Source organism: Mobula birostris, chromosome 7 (assembly GCF_030028105.1).
Source record: "Mobula birostris isolate sMobBir1 chromosome 7, sMobBir1.hap1, whole genome shotgun sequence".
Classification (NCBI taxonomy): domain Eukaryota; kingdom Metazoa; phylum Chordata; class Chondrichthyes; order Myliobatiformes; family Myliobatidae; genus Mobula; species Mobula birostris.
The window spans coordinates 105717138-105743576 of NC_092376.1; the positions used below are offsets into that span (position 1 = coordinate 105717138).

Sequence of the window (26439 nt, forward strand, 5' to 3'; positions counted from 1 at the left end):
GGCCACAGGCAGGAATGACTTCCTATGACGCTCTGTGTTGCATCTCTGTGGAATGAGTCTCTGGCTGAATGTACTCCTGTGCCCACCCAATACATTATGTAGTGGATGGGAGACATTGACCAAGATGGCATGCAACTTGGAAAGCATCCTCTTTTCAGACACCACCATGAGAGAGTCCACTTCCATCCCCACAGCATCACTGGCCTTATAAATGAGTTTGTTGATTCTGTTGGTGTCTGCTACCCTCAGCCTGCTGCCCCAGCACACAACAGCAAACCTGATAGCACTGGCCACCAGACTCATAGAACATCAGTGCTATCATGTTTGCTGTTGTGTGCTGGGGCAGCAGGCTGAGGGTAGCAGACACTAACAATATGAGCAGAGCCAGTGGTAGCCAAGTGCTAGCTCAGGAATGTAATCTGACTGGAAAATGATTAACGTTTTTGCAGTTTAGAGGGTCTTCCACATTTAGAGCTGGCTAAATGTGAAATTATTAGATTTTTACTTCACAAACTTGATGTGGAAGAAAATGCCCTTGACTACTTTACAGAGGCTCAATAAGTTGATTAAACCAAGGAAGATCAGTTGCATACTTTGAAATGGTCAGTGAAGTGGATTTTGAAGATAGCTGAGTTTCATACTTTAAGCCAACTTTAACAAATTAATATCTTTAATTAGCAGAAGGGTATGGGAAATAGGGATTTTCCTCCTTCGAGCAAAAGATAGACCTAGAAAAGATTTAATGGATATTCAGTTATGAAATTATTCGGTTAAGTAACGTAGAAAGCTCTCCATTAATAAGGTCAAAAAACAAAAGTCAATGATTTAAGATAATTGACAAGTAAACTAAGTATGTTCTGTTTTGCAATGTGAATTGTTGCACTCTGGAATGTATGCCTTAAAAAGGTTGGAATCAGATTCCGTTTTAGCTTTTCAGAGGTAATTAGATGTAGAAAAATATTACAGGGTTATAGGAATGTATTTGACTTATTAGATAACATTTTCAAAACTGCACAAAAATGAATGCAGAATGGCCTCCTTTATCCTATAATATTTTAATTGTTGTGATTGTTCTTTTTAAAGACAAACGGCATGGGTAAAAACGCTAGAACTACTTTACTTACAGAATAACAGCAACGGGTTTTGCTCCAGCCCGACCACGTGAGATGAGCTCACCAGCATCATTTCTGGATATGGGTGAACCACCCACATTGCCCACTGGGAAATGAAGTTCTTTATTATGTACACACTTAATATCATATTAACAATCAATGAATAGTTGATTCTCTGTTGATATTTGTAAATATTAATGTCTATCTTAAAAATAACTCATTCAGAGCAGTGGTCCCCAACCACCGGGCCGCGAGGAAACGATATGAGTCAGCTGCACCTTTCCTCATTCCCTGTCACGCCCACTGTTGAATTTGAACGCATGCGAGGTCATTACACACACGAGGTCATGACCCACGCGTCATCCATGTCAGCACAGGAAGGAGATCAACTCCTCGAGCTTGCAAATAACGGCGGGCGGAAAAGCATGTTTGACATAACATCTCTGCCGGCATTCCGGATCAAAATCAAGGCTAAATGTCCTGAGATAGCCACGAAAGCACTGAAAACGTGGCTTCCATTTCCAACATTTTTCTGCGAAGGGGAGTTTTCTGCAATGAATGCAATGAAAACTAAATTGGGGAATAGGCTGGACATAAGGAACCCCCTTCGAGTATCGCTGTCTCCCATCACCCCTCGATAGGACGGTGTTGTTGCAGGAACTGATTCAGCGATATTGGTGTGTTGAAATGATTTTATATGTTCAAACGGGGAAAATATGTGTTGTGTGTTTAATATCCAAACGTTACTTAAAATGTTATGATGCTATTGACTTACTTGTATAACCAGAAAACAATTACAGCACGGAAACAGGCCATCTCTGCCTTTCTAGTCTGTGCCGAACGCTATTCTCACCTAGTTCCACCGACCTGTACTCAGCCTGTACCCTCCATTCCTTTCCTGTGCATATGCCTATCCAATTTTTCTTTAAATGATCATATCGAACCTGCTTCTACCACTTCTACTGGAAGTTCGTTCAACACTTACTTCAAGCATCCCTGATAATTGACTTATCACTATATTCATGCGAGGAAAATATGCGCTGTGTGTTTAATATTAAATTCATTAAGTAAACCCTTATAGAAACGCAATTGAGTGTATTAGCCACTTATCACCTATATTCCGGTCGTGATTAACACCGCCCCCCCCCCCCCCCCCCCCCCGTCCCTGAACAGAATCGCCAAAAACGATTTGGGGAGTGGGGGGGAAAATCAGCAGGTATCAGGTCACGCATGCGCACTGGTACCCGCGCAAGGCTTCATGGTCATTGTAGTCTTTCTCTGGGTAAACGCAACGTATTTGACTGCTACCCTTGTTCGTTGGCAACCCTACCCCCCGCACCCCCACGGTCGGCCGGTCCGTACGAATATTGTCAATATTAAACCGGTCCGCAGATTAAAAAAAGGTTGGGGACCCGTGATTTAAAGAAAAAAAGAACAAAGTTGTATCTTACACAGTCTTAGGTCCTCCGTAGTCACTTCACAGGTAACAATTTATTCCATAAAGCCTATCTGCAATTGTCCATAGGAAACAGAGAAGTTAATTTATGCACAGCAAGACCCCACAAATATATAACCTGACAATACCCAGACAAACAACAGGAATTCTGCAGATGCTGGAAATTCAAGCAACACACATCAAAGTTGCTGGTGAAATCAGCAGGCCAGGCAGCATCTCTAGGCAGAGGTACAGTCGACGTTTCAGGCCGAGACCCTTCGTCAGGACTAACTGAAGGAAGAGTTAGTAAGAGATTTGAAAGTGGGAGGGGGAGGGGGAGATCCAAAATGATAGGAGAAGGCAGGAGGGGGAGGAATGGAGCCAAGAGCTGGACAGGTGATTGGCAAAGGGGATATGACAGGATCATGGGACAGGAGGTCCGGGGAGAAAGACCAGGGGGGGGGAGCCCAGAGGATGGACAAGGGGTAGAGTCAGAGGGACAGAGGGAGAAAAAGTAGAGTGAGAGCAAGAATGTGTGTATAAAAATAAATAACGGATGGGGTACAAGGGGGAGGTGGGGCATTAGCGGAAGTTAGAGAAGTCAATGTTCATGCCATCAGGTTGGAGGCTACCCAGACGGAATATAAGGTGTTGTTCCTCCAAGCTGAGTGTGGCTTCATCTTTACAGTAGAGGAGGCCGTGGATAGACATGTCAGAATGGGAATGGGATGTGGAATTAAAATGTGTGGCCACTGGGAGATCCTGCTTTCTCTGGTGGACAGAGCGTAGGTGTTCAGCAAAGCGGTCTCCTAGTCTGCGTCGGGTCTCGTCAATATATAGAAGGCCACATCGGGAGCACCGGACGCAGTATATCACCCCAGCCGACTCACAGGTGAAGTGTCGCCTCACCTGGAAGGACTGTCTGGGGCCCTGAATGGTGGTAAGGGAGGAAGTGTAAGGGCATGTGTAGCACTTGTTCCGCTTACAAGGATAAGTGCCAGGAGGGAGATCAGTGGGAAGGGATGGGAGGGACGAATGGACAAGGAAGTCGCGTAGGGAGCAATTCCTGCAGAAAGCGGGGGGGGGGGGAGGGAAAGATGTGCTTAGTGGTGAGATCCCGTTGGAGGTGGCGGAAGTTACGGAGAATAATATGTTGGACCCGGAGGCTGGTGGGGTGGTAGGTGAGGACCAGGGGAACCCTGTTCCTAGTGGGGTGGCAGGAGGATGGAGTGAGAGCAGATGTGCGTGAAATGGGGGAGATGCGTTTGAGAGCAGAGTTGATGGTGGAGGAAGGGAAGGCCCTTTCTTTAAAAAAGAACACCTCCCTCGTCCTGGGATGAAAAGCCTCATCCTGAGAGCAGATGCGGCGGAGACAGAGGAATTGCGAGAAGGGGATGGCATTTTTGCAAGAGACAGGGTGAGAAGAGGAATAGTCCAGATAGCTGTGAGAGTCAGTAGGCTTATAGTAGACATCAGTGGATAAGCTGTCTCCAGAGATAGAGACAGAAATATCTAGAAAGGGGAAGGAGGTGTCAGAAATGGACCAGGTAAACTTGAGGGCAGGGTGAAAGTTGGAGGCAAAGTTAATAAAGTCAACGAGCTCAGCATGTGTGCAGGAAGCAGCGCCAATGCAGTCATCGATGTAGCGAAGGAAAAGTTGGGGACAGATACCAGAATAGGCACGGAACATAGATTGTTCCACAAAGCCAACAAAAAGGCAGGCATAGATAGGACCCATACGGGTGCCCATAGCTACACCTTTAGTTTGGAGGAAGTGGGAGGAGCCAAAGGAGAAATTATTAAGAGTAAGGACTAATTCCGCTAGACGGAGCACAGTGGTGGTAGAGGGGAGCTGATTAGGTCTGGAATCCAAAAAGAAGCAGAGAGCTTTGAGACCTTCCTGATGGGGGATGGAAGTATATAGGGACTGGACATACATGGTGAAAATAAAGCAGTGGGGGCCAGGGAACTTAAAATCATCGAAAAGTTTAAGAGCGTGAGAAGTGTCACGAACATAGGTAGGAAGGGATTGAACAAGGGGGGATAAAACCGTGTCGAGGTATTTAGAAATGAGTTTGGTGGGGCAGGAGCAAGCTGAGACAATAGGTCTACCTGGACAGGCAGGTCTGTGGATCTTGGGTAGGAGGTAGTAAAGGGAAGTGCGAGATGTGGGAACTATAAGGTTGGTAGCAGTGGATGGGAGATCCCCTGAGCGGATAAAGTCGGTGATGGTGTGGGAGACAATGGCCTGGTGCTCCTTAGTGGGGTTACGATCGAGGGGTAAATAAGAGGAGGTATCCGTGAGTTGTCGCTGTGCCTGGGCAAGGTAGAGGTCAGTACGCCAGACTACAACAGCACCCCCCTTATCAGCAGGTTTAATAATAAGGGTAGGATTAGTGCGGAGGGAGTGGAGAGCAGAGCATTCCGAAGGAGTGAGGTTGGAATGGGAACAAGGTGCGGTGAAGTCGAGACGGTTGATGTCCCGTTGGCAATTAGCGATAAAGAGATCCAGAGCAGGCAGGAGACCAGAGCAGGGTGTCCATGAAGAAGAGGAGGGTTGAAGATGGGAGGAGAGGTCATTGGTGGGGGTGGAAGAGTCCTTGCCGAAGAAGTAGGCTCGGAGACGGAGACAGCGGAAGAAAAGTTCCGCATCATGGCGAACACGGAACTCACTGAGGTGTGGGCGAAGGGGGACAAAGGTGAGGCCCTTACTGAGGACAGAGCATTCTGCCTCTGACAGTTGAAGGTCGGAGGGGATGGTAAAGACCCGGCACGGATGAGAGCTGGGATCAGAGGGGGGAGGGTGGGGGTGTCAATGGAGAGGGGAGGGTTGAGGTGAGAGGAAGATGGAGCCTCTGAGTACCCAGACAAACTGTTTTAATGTTATTGTTGAGGGATAATTATTGTAAAAAGATACCAGGAGAAACTCTCTGTTCATATTTAAAACAGAGCAGTAGTCTTTGCAGTCTACCTGAGAGAGATGTTGATGAGGAATCAAAATTGGAGAATGTGCAGAGATCACTCAGTACTGCAGCAAAGTGACTCAAATTGTATGCCCAAGTTTCTGCAGCAGGACCTGCGTCTGCTCCCTAATGCTAACAACATCAGCCTTTACTGATTCATGGGTGTTTTTAAGAACATACGCTAAAGTTAGATTATTTGGAGATTTAACAGTTCTTTGAGCTCTGATCTATGCAATCTTCCTTTTATCGTCAAGTTAATGAGGCAAAGTAGGCTGGGGTTGTCCATGTCATCTGGTCATCTGGTTATCTGGTTCTCTGAATTGCTCGGCAAAACAGATCACAGAAGGGACATTTTCTCCATGGCATCACATGCGGGGGATTTTCCTCATAGAACTTTGAACATCTAATTAAAAATAAATAAGCACATCAAAGCTTTTGGACCAAATAATTAGAGAAGATTACTTCACAGAAAAAGTAACAGAAGGAGAAGCAAGATTTATAGAATAATGGAGAGTGACTTCTTTATGGCATCAGACTACTAAAACAAAGAGCAGTGTTTCTGGTGAGTAGGTTAGTTGGTTACTGTAAATTATCTTTGGTGTTAGAGAATTGTGAGGAGATATTCTAACTGGCATGTGAAAACAGGTTACAAGGCAATATATAGAGGAATGGGATTGTCCAAGAACCTTTATAGACGTGTTGGGCCAAATACCCTCCTGTGTCAGAAGAAAATACAGAAATATATGATAAATATAACAATGTCACACTTAGCAAGAGCATTAATTGACTGTGTTGTGGAGCTTTCAGATGTGATGTCTTGGGAAAGAATGACCAGGGAGTGGTGAAAGAAACACTGATTTGAATTCAGGAATACATAAGGAGGAAGACGGGAGTAGGGTAATAACCCAATGTGGACAATGAGAATTAGTGTAGATCAGCAAAATGACTGGCATGGGAATGGTTGGTGGAAGAGATGTTATAGAACATAGAACATAGAATAGTACAGCGCATTACAGGCCCTTCGGCCCACAATGTTGTGCCGACCCACAAACCCTGCCTCCCATATAACCCCCCACCTTAAATTCCTCCATATACCTGTATAGTAGTCTCTTAAATTTCACTAGTGTACCTGCCTCCACCACTGACTCAGGCAGTGCATTCCACGCACCAACCACTCTCTGAGTAAAAAACCTTCCTCTAATATCCCCCTTGAACTTCCCACCCCTTACCTTAAAGCCATGTCCTCTTGTATTGAGCAGTGGTGCCCTGGGGAAGAGGCACTGGCTATCCACTCTATCTATTCCTCTTATTATCTTGTACACCTCTATCATGTCTCCTCTCATCCTCCTTCTCTCCAAAGAGTAAATCCCTAGCTCCCTTAATCTCTGATCATAATGCATACTCTCTAAACCAAGCAGCATCCTGGTAAATCTCCTCTGTACCCTTTCCAATGCTTCCGCATCCTTCCCATAGTGAGGCGACCAGAACTGGACACAGTACCCCAAGTGTGGCCTAATCAGAGTTTTATAGAGCTGCATCATTACATCGCGACTCTTAGACTCTATCCCCCGACTTATGAAAGCTAACACCCCATAAGCTTTCTTACCTACCCTATCTACCTGTGAGGCAACTTTCAGGGATCTGTGGACATGTACCCCCAGATCCCTCTGCTCCTCCACACTACCAAGTATCCTGCCATTTACTTTGTACTCTGCCTTGGAGTTTGTCCTTCCAAAGTGTACCACCTCACACTTCTCTGGGTTGAACTCCATCTGCCACTTCTCAGCCCACTTCTGCATCCTGTCAATGTCTCTCTGCAATCTTCGACAATCCTCTATACTATCTACAACACCACCAACCTTTGTGTCATCTGCAAACTTGCCAACCCAACCTTCTACCCCCACATCCAGGTCGTTAATAAAAATCACGAAAAGTAGAGGTCCCAGAACAGATCCTTGTGGGACACCACTAGTCACCAATCCTCCAATCTGAATGTACTCCCTCCACCACGACCCTCTGCCTTCTGCAGGCAAGCTAATTCTGAATCCACCTGGCCAAAATTCCCTGGATTCCATGCCTTCTGACTTTCTGAATAAGCCTACCATGTGGAACCTTGTCAAGTGCCTTACTAAAATCCATATAGATCACATCCACTACACTACCCTCATCTATATGCCTGGTCACCTCCTCAAAGAACTCTATCAGGCTTGTTAGACATGATCAGCCCTTCACAAAGCCATGCTGACTGTCCCTGATCAGACCATGATTCTTTAAATGCCCATAGATCGTATCTCTAAGAATCTTTTCCAACAGCTTTCCCACCACAGATGTAAATTTATAGTGCTGCACAATTCTGCAGGTCTTTGACATGGAGGTTAGCTGATATCTGGAGGTCTCATCACAAAAACCGGTAAAAGTCAAGTCAATTAAGCATTTCAGAACTGGGAGATATAATTGACAATTTATAATATTGAAGCTACAAGACACCTTAATGGCTAAAAAGAAAGCAATCATCATACAATCATTGATTGCCCAGTGATTACACATTTTATTGGAGATTTGTCTAATTGAAGAGTATGTCGGACTGGAGGGGCTGAATTGCTTGTCCTTATTGCCGTGCCCCTTCTTACATTCTGACTACAAATCTTCAGATGTTCACAGTAACACTTTGTCACATCATTATAAAGGAATCATTCCAAGAATAGGTCAATATATAAAAATCTTGTATAAAACGTATAAAATAGAGACATTGGCACAATTAGGTTTGACAGAATCTTGCGTGCATTACACAAGCAATTCTGTAGATGCCGGAAATCCAGAGCAACACACACTAAATGCTGGAGGAAGCAAGTTAGTCAGGCAACACCAGGAAATAAATAAACAGTCAATGTTTTGGTCGGAGACCCTTCATCAGGATTGGAAAGGATGGAGGAAGATGCCAAGAGATGTCCATCCTCTCTCACCTCATTTCAGGGCCCCAAACAGTCCATCCAGGTGAGGCAACATTTCACCTGAAAAATCTATTGACATCATCTACAGTATCCAGTGCTCCTGATGGATGAACTTCCTCTACATTGGTGAGACCCGACATAGATTAGGGAGCCACTTCGTCGAGCACGTCCGCTCTATCCACAAAACGTGTGATTTTCCGGTGAAAAGTCATTTTAATTCCTATCCTCATTCCTGTCTGATATGTTGTCCATGGCCTCCTCTACTGCCACGGTGAGGCCACTCTCAGGTTGGAGGAGCAACAGCTCACAGTCCATCCAGGTAACCTCCAGCCTGATAGCATGAATATTAACTTCTCTAACTTCTGCTAATTCTTATCACACTTCCTCCTTCCCTCTCCTTCTATTCACCACTCAGGCCTCTTACCTCTTCTCCTCACCTGTCTATCACATCCTCCTGGTGACCTTGCTCCTTCCCTTTCCCTCTCCTATCTGATCCCTTCTCCTCCAGCCCTTTACCTTTTCTACCTATCACCTCCCAGCTTCTTACTTCATCCTCCTTTCCCCACCCAGCTGGTTTCACCTTTCACCTTTAGCTTGTCCTCCTTCCCCTCCTGCCACATTCTTATCCTGGCATCTTCCCCCTTCCTTTCCAGACCTGACGAAGGGTCTCTGCCTGAAACGTCAACTGTTCATTCAATTCCATGGATGCTGCCTGACTTGCTGAGTTCCATAAGAGTTTTGTGTGTATTGCTATATATAAAACATACTTTATTTTATTGTTTAAAAATGCTGTTTTTTCTCAATAACTGAAATGCCAGGCTAAGCTCTAACATTGAGGTGTTATTTAAGTAGCGAATGGGTTTTGAAATGTAATGACATTTTTATTCAATTTCTGTGCAATTTAAAATGATTTTTTTCCTGTAGCTGTGGAATAACTACTTTCTTCTGGCCGTGGTCTTCATTACCCAGGATTCACTGCAACTGGAACTCTTTTCTCAGGCAAAATGCACCAAGATCTTGAACAAGTAAGTGCTGTACTCTAACAATATGTTAATCAATCCTGGATATGACTTTGCCTGAAATGACATTCAGTCTCAGTGCTCCCTGATAACCATGTACAGTAGTCACATTATGCATTTAAAACATACTCTATACAATAAGAAACCCAATTCCATCTGCTCATGTATTCTGTAATTTACTAATTTATCCCATTTAAAAAGTAGGCCGGTGTCCATTGATTAAACTTATTTTTCAGTATTTTTACTTGTTGATGGATAAATGCATTACCTTGTTGGTAGTGGATTATCATAATACTTAGTTGTCATATGCACATGTATTTTGTGGTTAATAACATAACCTGTACAAAATTATACAAGGAAGAACACAACTAGAACAAAATAAAGTCCATTGTAGTGCAAAGTGCTTCTTCCCTTCCGCCATCAGAATTCTGAATGGACAATGAAACAACCCGTGAACACTACCTCACTATGCTGCTCTCTGTTCCAGTTAATCGGACTTTCAGTTAGCTGTGGCAGCTGGTAATTTGGAACAACACTTTAAAAAAATTATTCAAGAGTAAATTGTCAGGATTCTATTTGATTACTTGAGATATCTTGCATTTTAATTGGAGCAGGAGACCTGCCGAATATGTTCTTATTAGTGTCAGCCGCACACACCTATGTGGCTGTTAGACACTACACTGTGCTTAGAGTAAACAGTTTTTAAGTAGCATCAGGTATGTGTGTGTTTTTGTTCAAAAAGCAGTGATTTTTGTTACTGATAGTTGGCGAGAAATAAGCAGTAAGACATTTCAGAATTGTTTTGCTGGCTGCCGTTTCAAGCGTTCAGGCTTGGAGATACAAAAACGGACGGGAGTGAAAATAAAATTACTTCACCCTTTCAACAAGTTAGGAACTATGAAGAATCATCTGAAGGCATCAACACTCATCTTGAATGCTATAATACTGTACAAAAGACTTAGGCTCAGACATATATAGGTAGGGTGGCTAAGTCTTTTGCATAGTATTGTACTCGTCAACGTGGAGTGGTGAGTGAGTTTGTAAGTCGGGCGGGACCAAAGGGTGTTGGGAATGGTGAAGGAAGAGCACTTCGGGGACAGTGTGGAACAGGTGGCAGAGAACAAGTGCAGGGGCAGGGTGTGGCAGATGTGCAGACACACCCAGCCTTGAGACACCAGGCAAGGGCATTTGATTCTGAGCAATTGGTTTATGTTTTATCTATACATCATTTGTGCACACTAGTCATTGTTTATGAAGCTACAATTTCAATGGTCCTGCGAGAGACCAAAGCCAAGGACTCAGTACCAGATATTTGTTTCAGACATCTTGTGATCCTCATCTGACTGCCAGAGCTTCACCGAGGTTGGTGTTACCTTGCATGGATATCGGTGGGGCGGGGAGGAATCATGGATTTCAAACACTGATGGACGGGTCACGAATAATGAACAGTTTATTTTCCTCAATGCACTGAATTTCAGACGAGGTTACAGTGTCTCATTGCGTCAAGAGAGGGAGCTGTTTTTTTCCAGCACAGACCTCCTGGGTGGTGGAGTGTTCCAAAGTCTTCCACCGTTATGCTGCTTTGCAATGAGGAGTCAGTCATGCAAAGATGGTTGTGGCTGCACCTTGTCCACAATGGTGCACAATTCTCCCTTGCACTGTACATGTTGTTGATGTTCACAGCTCGGAGTCAGAAACTCTTTTATTTACTAGTTCCTACAACAGTGAAGTTCTTGCCATCACGTTGCTGGCTACTTTCTTAAGGGTGATTGAAGGATAGTATGTGGCCCAGCATCACTATAAGTCCTGATACAGAGAAAGCAGTAGTCTCAATAATGATTGCTTGGTTAACCAATACAATTGACTGTATTTTGTGTTAACTACCAGTAAGATCAAGAGATTAAGACATATGTCAGATATACGTATTTCTGAAGAATTAATAATGCTTTGTCTTTTATTTTATGCATATAATACCCCTCATTATTTTTAACATCTTGATGCATTAAGGCTGATTTATACTTCTGCGTAGTAGCCTACGCAAGTGGCCTACACCATTGTGAGCATTCATACTTGTGCATTGGTGTGTCTGCGTCGCTCTGCAATTCACCACCAAAATGCTAGCTGGCGGTGGGGTTTCTATACCACTGTGTTGAGTTTCTTCATATTGAAACTCAACGCGAATAAACTCAAACTTCAAACAATGGCAACTGAAACTGAGGGAGGGTGAATTTTCTATGCTTGTCCAGCCACTGAGAGACATGGATGAAGAAATGCATTTCAAATATTTTTGGATGTTGGCAGATAGATTTGACGATTTGGTTCATCATCTCCAACCATTTACTTTGCATCAGTGTACACACAGTATACTCAGAGACTGGCAATCACCATTCGAGTTTTAGCTTCAGGTGGAAGTCAACAGGCTGTAGCAGCTAGCTACAAACTGGTGTCAAGCACACTGTCCTCCATAATTTCGGAGGCCTGTAAAGCTTTATGGAAAGCATTGCAGCCAGAGTTCCTTCCCTGCCCTTCAGTCGCCCAATGGGAAGCTATTGCAGCATAGGAGGAAATGCGATGCTACCAAGCGGACCAATCACAGTTGTTGCAGTCTGCGTCGCCGTGACGCTTAGTTACATTTTTGGGGAGGTGCGCGTCAGGCTACGGTGTAGGGCAGGGGTCCCCAACCTTTTTGCACTGCGGACCGGTTTAATATTGACAATATTTCTTGCGGACCGGCCGACCCGGGGTGGGGGGGGGGGCGGTAGGGTAGCCAACGGACAAGAGTAGCAGTAAAATACGTTGTGTTTACCCCGAGACAGACTACCACGACCGTGAAGCCTTGCGCGGGCACCAGTGCGCATGTGTGTATGTGCCGATGTTTTTCTACAAATTGTTTTTGGCGATTCTGTTCGGGGGCAGGGGTTAATCACAACTGGAATATAGGTGATAAGTGGCTAATAGGGGTTTCGTTTCTAAAAGGGGTTACCTAATGAATTTAATATTAAACACACAGCGCATATTTTCCTCGCATAAATATAGTGATAAGTCAATTATCAGGGAAGGACACGGGAGCTTGAAGTAAGTGTTGAACAAACTTACAGTAGAAGTGGTAGAGGCAGCTTTGATATTATCATTTAAAGAAAAATATGGACAGGAAAGGAATGGAGGGTTATGGGCTGAGTGCAGGTCGATGGGACTAGGTGAGAGTAGCGTTCGGCGTGGACTAGAAGGGCAGAGATGGCCTGTTTCCGTGCTGTAATTGTTATATGGTTATATAAGTCACCTATAAGTCAATAGCATCATAACATTTTAAGTAACGTTCGAATATTAAACACGCTGCACATATTTTCCCCGTATGAACATATAAAATCATTTCAACACACCAATATCGCTGAATCAGTGGGAGCCCTGGGCTTGTTTCCCTGCAACAAGACGGTCCTATCGAGGGGTGATGGGAGACAGCGATACTCGAAGGGGGTTCCTCATGTCCAGTCTATTCCGCAATTTAGTTTTCATTGCATTCATTGCAGAGATATGTTGGAAATGAAAGCAACGTTTTCAAAGCTTTTGTGGCTATCTCAGGATATTTAGCCCTGTCTTTGATCCAGAATGCCAGCAGAGATGTTATGTCAAACATGCTTTTCAGCCCGCCGTCATTTGCAAGCTCGAAGAGTTGATCTTTTTCCCGCGCTGACATGGATGATGCGCGGGTAATGACCTCGCATGCGTTCAAGCTCAACAGTGGGCGTGACAGGGAATGAGGAAAGGTGCAGCTGACTCGTATTGTTTCCTCGCAGCCCGGTAGCACATGCTTTGCAGCCCGGTACCAGTTCGCAGCCCGGTGGTTGGGGACTGCTGGCATAGGTTACGTAGCTACGCCATACCTATGGCGTGGATTTGATGCAGAAGTATAAATTGGCTTTCATACTTGCCAAGAAAAGGCTGGTACTTAGCAATCCATCACTGATGATTGACAGAGTGTTATTCAACCTCTCTGTCCTCAGAAAGGACTAATTCAAATTGTTCACTGTCCTTGCTGCCTACAGTTAATTGTTGATAGAGGAATGCTTTTTCTAAACCACTAGTCCTAGGTCATATTTGTTTGAGTCCAAGTCGTTGCCATTGTGTACATCAACAGAGAATTGAGTACATTCTGCAGGTCCACAGAACTCAAGTAGTTCTACATGGCCTTCCTTTGTTTTATTACATGGACAGAATATCGCCAAGGTTACTGCATCTCTGACCTGACTCAAAGTTTATTAATGAGTGCTCCAAAGAAAAGGAAAGACTTGGTTTTATTCCTCAGCTGTCATCACCTTAGGATGAAGTGAACTGCTTTAGTGTCAATTAAGTGCTTCACTTGAAATGGAATCACTTTAGTACGATATTATAGTGGCAGGCAAAAAACAAGATCTCACAAATAGCTCTACGATGATAAGCAGATGATCTGTTCAACTGCTAATGACTGAGCAACATATATTGACCCTGACACCAGGGAAAACCAAAATAATACCACCTTGTAGAGCAAATATTTTGTCCAAGGACCCCAGCTCAAACATGCAGCATTCTCTCAAGAGAACTGGACCAGCTCATGAATTCAGTGTGGAACTTAACCTATGAAATTGTGATGCTGAGGCAAAAGTATCACAGCTGACACAAGTCATGGTTTAAAACAGTAATTACAATCTGCTTTGGTAGCATCTTAAATCCACTCTTTAAAACTTCATCGATCAGAGTCATGTGCCCATATTTTCCCTCTTCATGTTAAGTTTAAGAATGCAGATTCCTTGGGTAAGAGCATGAGATTGAGAGCGCAAAGCTCAGACTAGGTATCCCTTTTTTAAATGCTATGCATTACTGTGTCTCCCCAAAATAGTACCTACAGTATATGCTAGTGGTGCTAATTTATTCAGATTCCATATTAGGTTTTGAATTAACATATGCACCCTGGAACCATACATTATCCTCTGTTGATGACTCTAGTGCTTTCATATTAGAGTTTAATGCTCCAATGGGTCCTTCTCCTAATTTTGAATGGCTCAACACATGTTCAACAGCAGGGAGGATCTCCTTAGTAATGCTATTTAAAGCTATCATCTATGATTAGTTGTTTGTTCATTTCTTCTGGGTAAGTTATATTGTGTAATAAAAATTCAGGCAGCAATGCAGCTGTTTTTATTGACTTTGACACCATGGATAAACCCTTTCATGTTTTGTGTCAGCAATGGCATCTAGAGTATCTCTATAAACTGAATCTTCACTCTCACTAACTTGAGCTGACCGGAGGTGCTTGGAAGAGGATATGCCAATACACATGGTGGGCTGTTGCGTGCTGAACTAACTGACCAGTGTGAGGCCCATCATAGAGTAGTACCACATGAAAACATGCTGACCTAGGTTGTCACTGTGGTTCCCATTAGTCATGGAACCAGCCTTCCAATGAGGAGAAAGAGCACGATGAAGAACAGGAATCTGAAGGGTTCATACAAGAATTATAATGTCAATTCCAACCATATTTTAACATCCCCAACAGAATCAAAATCTGGTTTATTATCACTGGCATACAGTACAAACTGACATAGTAAAGTGCAAGAGATAATAAATTGCTATAATTTACAACATAAAACAAATAAATAGTACAAAAGAGAAAGAGTGAGGTAGTGTTCATGGGTTCAGCACTAATCAGAAACCTAATGGCAGAGGGAAGAAGTTGTTCCTAAAACGCTGGGTGTGGGTCTTCAGGCTCCTGTATTTCCTCCCTAGTTGGTAGTAATGAGAAAAGGGCATATCACAGATTGTGAGGGACTTTCTTACACCTAACGTGCTTTCTGTTATTAATCGTCACAGCAACTGTTGAGGCACAATAAGAAGTAAAATCTATTACAGAATGAACATTTCATGATAAATTTATAAATGGCATCCATAACATGTTCAATATGATAATCAGCCCTCTTCATTGTCTGGGTGAGAAACTTAAGTGGAATTCTGAGGTGTAGGTTTTCCACAGAGAGGCTGGTGGTTATCTGGCATGAGCTGCCAGAGGAGGAGGGCAAGGCAGACACAACTACAATATTTAAAAGGCATTTTGGATAGGTGCTTCAATAGGAAGGACATAGAAATGAAGCTAAATGTAAGGAAATGAAATGAGTGCAACATGGAAGAGGTGGCTAGGAAGCCTGTTCCTATGCTGTATGTCTGCATGATTCTATGATTCACAGCATTTTAAGAAGCATCTGGATGAACATTTGGCTCACCAATACATAGAATACTACAGATCAAGAACTGGTAAATATCGCTAGGTAATTAATGGTCGACAGGGACATGACCAAAGGACCACGCAGTATGGCTCTATAACTTTTAGTTAGTGGAGTATTGTGATTTTCATCCCTATTTCAAAAGCTGTTGAGCTCACCCTCCAAATCTCATCAGCTCTCCTTACTTGGATTATCTCCTCTGCCTCACAATTTCTGTCTTTTGACAGGGCAAAAAAGATTGAGAGCCTCCTCTTGCTGAGAGGGAGACAAGCATGGGTGAGAAAGATATGAAAGTAGGAGCAGAAGTAGTAACATTAGACTTGCTTCTCCATAGCTTATCTTCTAACTCAACTCCACTTTCCTCCTTTGACTCAGCTCAGAACCTCATCAGTCTCAGCTAGAACACACTCAGCATTGATTAGCCCTCTGGAATAAGAAAATCTAAGGACAAGCACCTTCTGAGTGAAGGAACTTGCATTTCTTTCAGTTATAAATGGATAACCTTTCATCTTTAGACTGAGTAGACATTTTTCCAATTGTCTTGTAAAAAGGTTATTGGTTTATAAATCAGCACTGCAGGGTAACTATCTGGCTTGATCCCATGTGTTGTTCTGCAGTGTTTCCTACTAAAGTTTGGACAAGTGAGTGATTATGTGGGTGGAATATATTTGCTTACAAGTTTTGGCTGTTACACAATTTTTTAAAAATTAAAATGCTCTTTTTTTTCAGGTATGGGGACATGAGGCGACAGATTGGGTTTGACATTCGTGATATGTGGTACAAGCTTGGTGAGTGAAAGATTATAGTCCAGAAATTCTGCTTGATAAATAACAATTGTAGAGCAAAATGAAGGACTCGTTACAAGATGCACAATTATCTGTGACTTTCCACTGTGCGACAGATGTGCTGATGCATGCAGACACATGTATTAGCATCATGACTTGCAATGTCTGCCTCAAAAAGACTTTCATGACCTATAACCATACACACAAAGCCTGGGATGGTCTTGTCCAGCAGTGTTCATGGTCTATATGAGGACTATTTTTGTCTTTGTTTAAAATGACCTGCATGAGAATGATTGGAAGGGGCATTCAGTCCAGCACTGGAGAATTCTTTGACTCTTATTTACATATTAACGTACTTCACCCTGGTGATGGTGCTCCCTTCATCAATTCCCCCACCCCACCCATTACCCTAACCTTCTCTGAATGTGATCTCAATGCTCATTGTAAAACTTTGCTTTCATTTTGAGCCTGACCATTACACTCAGCAGTATCTCCCATTGATCTGATCCAACTCTCAATGTTCTTATTCTAACCCAATTAATTGGCATCCTGATCCATCCCAGCACTTTGATGCAAACTCTTTTCTTCTGTACTTTCCAGAAGCCTGATTTGTTGGAGGTCTGATGTACAACACATGGTAATGTGGGTTTCTCCTGCTTATAGAAACAGGCAATGTCAGAACCATGAAAGAATATTCATTAGCCTGCAGTGCACTGATGGATTAATAGATCTTTCCAAGTGGGAAGCCCTATGTCTTTTCATTGAGAATTCATCGTTTATGCAAATCAGCTGGAGGACCTATCACAGGAATGCTCTGTCCAATGTAACTCTGAATTTGTGTTATCGATTCAGGTCAACTGCTTCTGTCACAGAATTTTCTGATCCAGGACATTGATGGACCTGAGATATTAGACGTGGCCTGACTAGCATCATCACCATCGCTATGTGCTGTATCATATGGTGTAGGTGATCATGGCCTCATGATTGTTCTTGGCAAACTTTTCTACAGAAGTGGTTTGCCATTGCTTTCTTCTGGGCAGTGTCTTTACAAGACGGGTGCCCCAGCCATTATCAATACTCTTCAGAGATAGTCTGCCTGGCATCAGTAGTCGAATACCAGGACTTGTGACATGCACCAGCTACTCATAAAACCGTCCATTACCTGTTCCCATGACTTCCCTAATTGGGGGGTTAAGCAGGTGCTGCACTTTGCTCAAAGGTGAGCTTCAGGCTAATGGAGGTTAAGGAGTGACTTATACCTCCTTTAGTAGAGACGTATTTCCACCCTGCCACCCAGGGAAGGGGTAGAAGCTCAATCAGAATTATTATCCTTGAATCCTTTGGTCTAAGCCAGGCCAATGCCCACTCCAGCTGCTAGCTATTCATCTTTCAGGAAAATATTCTTCAGTGGGAGTGAGGAAGACAGGGTGTGAGTTTTCTGCAGTCTCTCTACACTCATGGTGGTCCTCTGAAACCAATCATACTCGATGTTTTGTCTCCAAGGGCACCCAGACATTATTCAACAGCACCCAGGGTCTGAGACTTCAGTTTAGGGGGGAAGAAAGTTAGAGACAAATACAGCAACCAAGTTCTGATCTGGTATTTGGTTTATTATTGTCGCATATATTGTGATACAGTCAAAAGCTTTGGTTTGTATGACATCCAGACAGATCATTAAGTACATCGAAGTTGTACAAAAAATAGAAACAAAATACTGAGGGCAGTGTTAGATTTACAAGGGAAGTACCGTGCAGGTGAGCAGATAAAGTGCAAGGGCAACGACAAGGTAGATTGAGAGATCATGAGTTCAGCGTTTACGTAAAAGAAGTCCATTCAAGGGTGTCAATGCATTATAGATTAAAGATGAGAAAATCGCTACTAATACTCAGCAGTTCAGGCTGATTTTTTTTTTCTCTCCAGGGATGCTACTTGGCCTGTTAAGTGCTTCTAGTGTTTGTTGTGTTTTTTTATCTCAGATTTCCAGCATCTGCAGGTTTTTTTCCCTCCTTCAGGTTGGGTTTGCTATAAGGGGTATTTTCGGGCATCCACTTCACTAATGAGTCTTCATTTACATTTTAAATGACAGCACAGAACAAAATCCACTTCATCCCGGAGATGGTGGGCCCAATTCTCGAAATGACGCTGATTCCGGAGGTTGAACTTCGCAAGGCCACAATCCCGATCTTCTTTGACATGATGTTGTGCGAGTACTCTGTGTTTAATAACTTCAGGAAGGTATGCAGGAGAAGATGAACAGTGATGCACAAACCTTCACAAGGCAAAGTCCAGAGTGATTTATGATGCACAAGATAGTTAAAGACATAAGAACCTCTGTCTGCTAAGCAGATTCTTTAGGTGGCAGGCAGGATGAGAGGTGGGGGAAATAGAGGGAGCAATGTTGTGTAATGCTTAGCCATTATAATTGCACCATAAGGATGTCTATCAACAATTAGAATTGGACAAGCACAATATAGCTGGTGCTAGTCGACACAAAAATTAGTGATGGATGATATGCATTCTATTAAATGATTGCAAGAAGGTGCACAATTGCTACTCTGAAAACATGCCGCAGAGTAATATCAATTCATTATCCCTTATCTCCGAGATACATTTCATTGCAATCGATGAATAGAATTCTGAATGTAGAATGCAATGTACTAATGTGATTATCTTACCTAAAGGGAGTGAATTGTTATTTTTTAATTTATTTATGCAATGAATGTGGTCGGTGCTGCTATTTATTGTCCAACATTAACTGCTCCTGAATTACGGAGTCATTTACAAATCTGGTTTGAAGTCACATATACAATGTTTGCAATGTAACATCGAATGATACTTTAAAGATATTGAAACCACCTATTAGGTGCAGGAAACTCTCACTTTGTGCTATTGTGAATAACACAAGGCAAAACAATAGATGAACATTTATGTTTATTGGCCCATATTGAAACTTTCAGGATGAGGTCCAGGGAAGGTATTAATCAGTCATCCTGGCACTTGACGTTTAAAGACACAGTATTTGCTCTATGAATCAATACTTGCGGTGCTTGTATATCCAGGAAGCTACCTCTCAACACTGTAAAAATTATATAAAAACTATATTTTGAATGTCTGGGGTATTGTGCTCAGAGCCCTGTGGACGATCCGTAAGTGTTTCAGTTGGTATCTTGGTAGCTGAGATATGCTTCAATTATAGTTACAACATAGGACAGCGAATTTGCTATCCCAGTGGACATTAGTTAGCTAACAATGCAATAGCTTTATCATTGCTTTTACTAAGTAATGGGTCCACACCTGACTGAGTCTTGGAACAGACTGAAGTGAAATAAGACAACCTTGTCACCCTGGTGCTTTCCTCAATTTTTTCTCAATGAACTTCCCCTCCAAGCCTCCTGCCGGTGGGGAGCAACTCTACAGGATTAGTGGGAGCCTGTTTAACCTACTTAGCAAAGGACAGTCAGTGAGGCACACACTATTCCAAGCCATGTCAGAGGAAGAGATTACCAGTCAGATGAAGAGAAAGGTTCAGGAATGTGTTCAAAGCTTCAAAGATGTGGAAAATACCAAAAGAGCTGGGAATCCCTAGCTATCAGCCACTCAAAAGTGGAGGGAGAGCACTTGGTTTAGTGTTGAGAACCTTGAGTTCAGTCTGTGTGAGCAGACAGAAACCATGTGTACCAACAGAAGGACTGCATCACTTCATATGCTGCCAACTCTCCTGTCTCATTACTCACCTCTTGATCCATTTGTAGAAAGGTTGTGTGATTCCCACATTCACCTCAACAGCCATCTCAGAACCCAGAAAACCAGAAGGTAAGCGAGGGACCACTTAAGAAGAACAGTACAAAAGAACACATGCGTATTCAGAAATTTAGCACAAGGTCATCTTCGGTTTGTTCACTGAGGCACATGAGAGAATTGGGCTTACACACACCTTCAAACAAGGGACCTGTACCAGTTTCCTCACTGTTTCAACCTGACCTCCAACAAAAAAGGGTCGACAAGGAGTTCTTAGAGAATAGGAACTGCTTCCTTAATCTCAGGAGTTACCTCTTAATGAAGGTGGATATTGGTGAAGAAATTTATCATCACTTTCATTACTCCAGCATGGATTCTGGCTCCCTGAAGAAATGATTAAGACCTCAAGTGCAGTACACAGATCAAGGTCTATCCATCATTAGTGATCCTCTTCATCCTGTGCTCTTCTGAGATATTGGCCTTGAGCAAAAGGCGATTCAAAGCCTGAAAGAGATGCCATCAGATTTCCATAAATTCCTGCTAATAATATAGCCAGAAAAATGAAACTACATCAGTATGCTCTCCTAGGCCAGATAGGTCCCAGTTACACATAGTACAAAATAATGGACAAAGCATGTTACTTTCAATCCTTATATCATACTCTACATCAAAATTTTCTTGAAAATATCACTGACTGCTGGGAATCTCTGGCCCATGTGGATGAAAATAGGGTATTTACAATGAAATTAGAACCTTGAGTCTATTTTCCAGTTTCGGTGGCAGAAGGCAACCATGGCTGACAAGAGAAGTTAAGGACTGCATAAAAGCCAGTGAGTGTCAGGAAGCAAGAGTGAATCCCATTGCTATTACAAAAGGAAAAAGTGTTAGACAAACTGAAAGGTCTTCAGGTGTATAAGTCACCTGGGCCAGATGGACTATATCCTAGAGTCCTGAAAGATGTTGAAGAGATAACATGATTTTCCAAGAATCACATGATTCTCGCATGATCCCAGACGACTGAAAAATTGCAAATGTCACTCCACTCTTTGAGAAGGGAGGAGGACTAAAGTGAGAAAATTATAAGCCAGTTAGCCTAACCTCAGTCGTTGGGAAAGTGTTGGAGTCCTATTAAGGACGAGGTTTCGGGGTACTTGGAGGCTAATGATAAAATAAGTCAAAGTCAGCATGGTTTCTGTAAAGGGAAATCTTTCATGACAAATCTTTTGGAATTCTTCGAGGAGGTAATAAGCAAGGTGGACAAAGGAGAGGCAATGAATGTCATTTACTTAGATTTTCAGAAGGCATTTGATAAGGTGCCTCACATGAAGCTGCTTAACAAGGTAAAATCCTATGCTGTTACAGGAAAGATACTGGTATGGATTGAGGAATGGCTGACAGGCAGGAGACAGTGAGTGGGAATAAAGGGGCCTTTTTTATGGTTGGCTGGCAGTGACAAGTGGTGTTCTTCAGTGGTCAGTATTGGGACCACTGCTTTTTACATTGTTTGTCAATGACTTAGATAATAGAATTGATGGCTTTGTGGCCAAGTTTGCAGATGATACGAAGATAGGTGGAGGGGTAGGTAGTAGTGAGGAAGCAATGGCATTGCAGAAGGACTTAGACAAATTGGATAAATGGGCAAAAAAGTGGCAGATGAAATATAGTGTTGGGAAATATATGATAATGCATTTTGGTAAAAGGAACAATAGTGCAGGCTCTTATCTAAACGGGAAGGAGATTCAGACATCAGAGGTGCAAAGGTACTTAGGAGTCCTCATGCAAGACTCCCAGAAGTTTAATTTACAGCTTGAGTCCATGGTAAAGAAAGTAAATTCAATGTTGGCATTTATTTCAAGGGAAATAGAATATAAAAGCAAGGAGATAATGCTAAGGCTTCATAAGACACTATTCAGGCCACACTTGGAGTACTGTCAACAGTTTTGGGCCCCATATCTCAGAAAGGATGTGGTGTCATTGGAGAGAGTCCAGAGGAGGTTCATTAGGATGATTACGGGAATGAAGGGGGTGACATATGAAGTGTGCTTGGCATCACTGGGCCTGTACTCACTGGAATTTAGAAGAAAGCATGGGGATCCCATTTAAACCTACTGAATATTGAAAGGACTAGATAGGGTGGATGTGGAGAGGATGTTTCTTCTGGTGGAGGTATCAAGAACTAGAGAACACAGCCTTAAAATTGAGGGGTGACATTTTAGAGCAGGTATAAGGAGGAATTCTTTTAGCCAAAGAGTGTTGAATCTGTGGAATGCTCTGCAACAAACTATGGTGGAGGCCAGGTCTGTTCGTATATTTAAAGCAGAAGTTGATAGATTCCTGATTGGTCAGGACATCAAGGGATATGGTGAGAGGGCAGGTTTATGGGGTTGAATGGGATCCAGGATCAGCCATGGTGGAGCAAAGTCGATGGGTTGAATGGCCTAATTTTCATCCTATGTCTCATGGTCGAAAGGTGTTCACCACTTTGCGGACTACCTCTCCTCCCCACGAGGCACCTCATGTTCCAGCTGTGGCAGAGTCTGCAGATCCCACCCTGGCTCCAGTTAGTAATCACTTGCACACAATCAGTGACCTGAAAAGCCTAAAATGTCCAGAACTGGATTAAATGTGATCCTGACAAATGAACAAAGGCTCACAACCAATGATGAATAATGTTAAGGCTGATACCTCAATCTCACAACCAAGAGGGACAAAGTAGCAAGTTGATGGAAACAACCCTACCTGCACACTTCATCCAATTCAAAGTTGTAGACTACATTGACTTGAAAAGTATGTTGCCATTCCTTCTTTGTCACTGAATCTAGATTGGGGGATTAACTGCAAAGGAGCAGTACACTTTTAATGGCAGGGCCCTTAACAACACTGATGTACAGAGGGACCTTGGGGTCCAAGTCAGTAGCTGCCTGAAAGTGGTTGCACGTTGATAGGATGTTAAAGAAGATGTGTGCAAGCTTACCTTTAATAGCTGAGGCTCTGTGATGAAGAATCAAGTTACGTGGCAGCCTCATAAAATTCTGGTTAGGCTGCTTCTGAAGTATTCATTTATTTCTGGTTGCTCCATTATAGGAAAGATGTGGAGGCTTTGGAGATTGTGCAGAAGAAATTTACCAGGATGTTGCCTGGATTAGCGGGTTATTTTCTCTAGAGTGACAAAGACTGAGGAGAGATCTGATTGAATTTTTAAAAATTACTTTTATTTGTTTGATTGTTTATTTGTTTATTTAGATTGTTTAGATTGTTTATTTATTTATTCCGGCACAAAAACCCGCACTGCTCAGCTACCCACTTATTTCATCCTAGCTTAATCACAGGACAATTTAAAATGACCAATTAACCTACGAAGTGGTACATCTTTGGATTGTGGGAGGAAACTGGAGCAACCAGGGAAACACACATGATCACAGGGAAAACATACAAATTCCTTACAGATGGCATTGGAACTGAGTTCCAAACTCCCATGTCCTGAGCTGTAACAGCATCATGCTAATGATTACACTACCATGGCACCACATGGAAGACATAGATAGAGTTGACAGCCAGTAACATTTCTTTTCCCTAGGGTTGAAGTGTCTAATAATAGAATTAATTGTGGCAACAAGGATTATTTTAATTGGGAATCATTAGCTGAATTAGTTCTACACAACATCATGGACTGAATGTCCTGCTCTTGCACTGTATTGTTGTAGTTTCTATGTAATTCCTGGAATAGCATGGGAAGATTTTCAGCTACAATTCAAAAAGATGACTTGCTGTTACCTGCTCTGGGACATTTTGGTATGGGAAATTAATGCTGGTCTTGCCAACAATGAACACACCCCAAAAAAGCCAAGCCACTGTAAATCCAGCATCTGGATATCACAGGATATCACTCTGGAATTAATTGGAAATCAGAAGAACCTGTGATGGGCCCGGAAGGACACAAAGGATGATATTGATTTGATGCACATATGGTCTTTCTTATCTGTTGCGTTATTGTGTATTGTATTTAATATGTCATTAATACTTGAGTATATATTATTCAATTAAGCATTCTTGTTTGTTTAAATAATTCATGGAGGATTATGTTACGCTACCACATGATACGTGCATGCCTCACTTAAGGATAAAGTTAGATTCGCATTGCAGACTCCTGTGTCTTCCCGTGAATTAGTTTAATGTTTGAAGCTACAAAACGTAACATGTGTTTTCCACACTTAAAAGTTTTCTTCCAATCAATATGATAGAAACATAAGCACTGCTTGATAAAGCTCTCTCAGAGAGGTAGCAAGAGTCCAGAACTTATAAACTACAGTAATTAATACAAAAGTAACAGCTGTGAAATACTGTAGAAATATGGGGAACATTGTACTAGAGACCAATAGAATATAACGCAAGTTAATGAGAAATATTTTTGTACCATTTAAATATTTTTTTCTGGTCAGAATGAATCCCTTTCAAAAACTTGTTTTCCCAGATACTGTTCTTCTGCTTTAGTCTTTGTTATATTGCATATTCCAAGTAACTAATGATATTTTTAACAGTTTGAAGATGAGATCATCTTGAAATTGGATCATGCAGTGGAAGGTGGATGTGGTGATGAACAATACATGCAGCTCTTCCAGACAATGTAAGATTTAGTTCACTTAGAAATTTGAAGGCATAGAGAAAGAGAGACACAGAGACATGCATCGAGCTAAACAACATGGGGTTGAGACATTTTGGCAAGAAATAAAACAAAACTAGGCAGCCAGTATTTTTTGTAGAAAATTAGTGGTAAAGGGGATAGGAATGGAGGCACCAAAAAAAAACAGAGAACAAGGCAGGATTTTGGAAAGCCTTCAAAGAGAGTATCAGGGGTTAAGAATGAACTGATGATGGAGTGAACACAATAGTCTGTGAAGAAGGCTTGAGTTGAACTTGTGGGAAAAGCTACTGAGGTTGTTATTGAATAAAATGCAGTTGAAGGAGAGGATTAAGAATTCACAACTGAATGCATATAAATAAACTGGATCTATTCTAATTTACTCATTTTTGAATGTAACCTACCTCCTGACCTTTGATGTCTTCCCCTCACCATTTCCAAGCTCCTGTATCTATTTCCCAAAGTTCCCATCGACTGAATTCCTATCTTCCATACAGCCATCTCCAATCCACCATCCCACCTTGCTGACTTATCATCTTCCAATCTCTGATCCATGTATCTGGGGCACAGTGATGCAAATTCCTTGTTAGAGCTCTGAATGATGACAGAGTCTTCTCATGTTATTAATCTTATTACAACTATCAAAAAGATAATAAACAGAAACAAAAACATGATTTATCCAAAACAACGTCCTCATGTTCTGGAGGTTCCAGGTCGATCTATAAATTCTAGCAATTTTAATTACCTAAGAGGGAGCTATTCAAAGATTCCGAAGTTGTAAAATGATCTGAAGCTGTGATAATGGGTTAAGCATTATGGTTCAGGGGCTGATGTTGCTGAGCTTCACATTTTAGGATCAACATTTCCTTCATGCTCTGCTTCTTTAACTTTGGATTTGCCCCATTTTAATACTGGACTAGACTGTAAAACTTAACCAGCTAATGCTTTGTTTCATTGATTGTCCTCAAAATAAGCTGAGTGTTAGGAATGATAGTCATAGCCAGTCGTTTGCAGTGGAGATTATTGGCTTATTTTGACTTTACTGACCCCTTTGCAAACATTCTCAAAAGTTCAGGTTTCAACCAACAGCCAGAGAGCCAAACATTCGTTTGTACCCAGCTAAATAGCAATATAGAAAGAGCAAAATATATGAGGTTTGGAAGTCTGAAACTGAAGACAGAGAATGTTGATGAATTGCTAAAACCAAGTTAGGTTAATATTCCATGACAAAGTCAATAGTGATGAGGGGTCATCCTGGCAATACCTTTCTCCTTCTGATGGCTGGCATTGTGTACTTGGGTCTTGGAGGATTGTATATGTGCTTGGTTGGTGTCCATGCACATCCCACTAGGTGCTGTATTCCCTACAGTGTTTCTGACTCTTTGCCAGAGTTAGGTCAAGTCAACACAAATCCTACACCTGCTGCAGCCCTGGGGAAGGAGGGAAATTGCCACCGGACTATACCTCAGTATTCTCTGTATGTATTTTGAATTTGCCTCAGAACCGTCCTATAAAAATATAAAAATGTAATCTTTTTTAATGATAG

The 26439-nt window shown here is 42.3% G+C and overlaps 1 protein-coding gene across 1 annotated transcript in view; it reads left to right on the forward strand.

Moving 5' to 3' along the window:
- LOC140200352 (dedicator of cytokinesis protein 2-like) overlaps positions 1 to 26439 on the forward strand; it is a 699328-nt gene that overhangs the window by 554664 nt on the left and 118225 nt on the right. Inside the window, exons 31-34 of the mRNA XM_072263559.1 lie at positions 9386 to 9486; positions 16461 to 16519; positions 18603 to 18751; positions 24793 to 24878. Of these exons, the coding sequence (XP_072119660.1) occupies positions 9386 to 9486; positions 16461 to 16519; positions 18603 to 18751; positions 24793 to 24878 (395 nt within the window). The remainder of the gene's footprint in view (positions 1 to 9385; positions 9487 to 16460; positions 16520 to 18602; positions 18752 to 24792; positions 24879 to 26439) is intronic.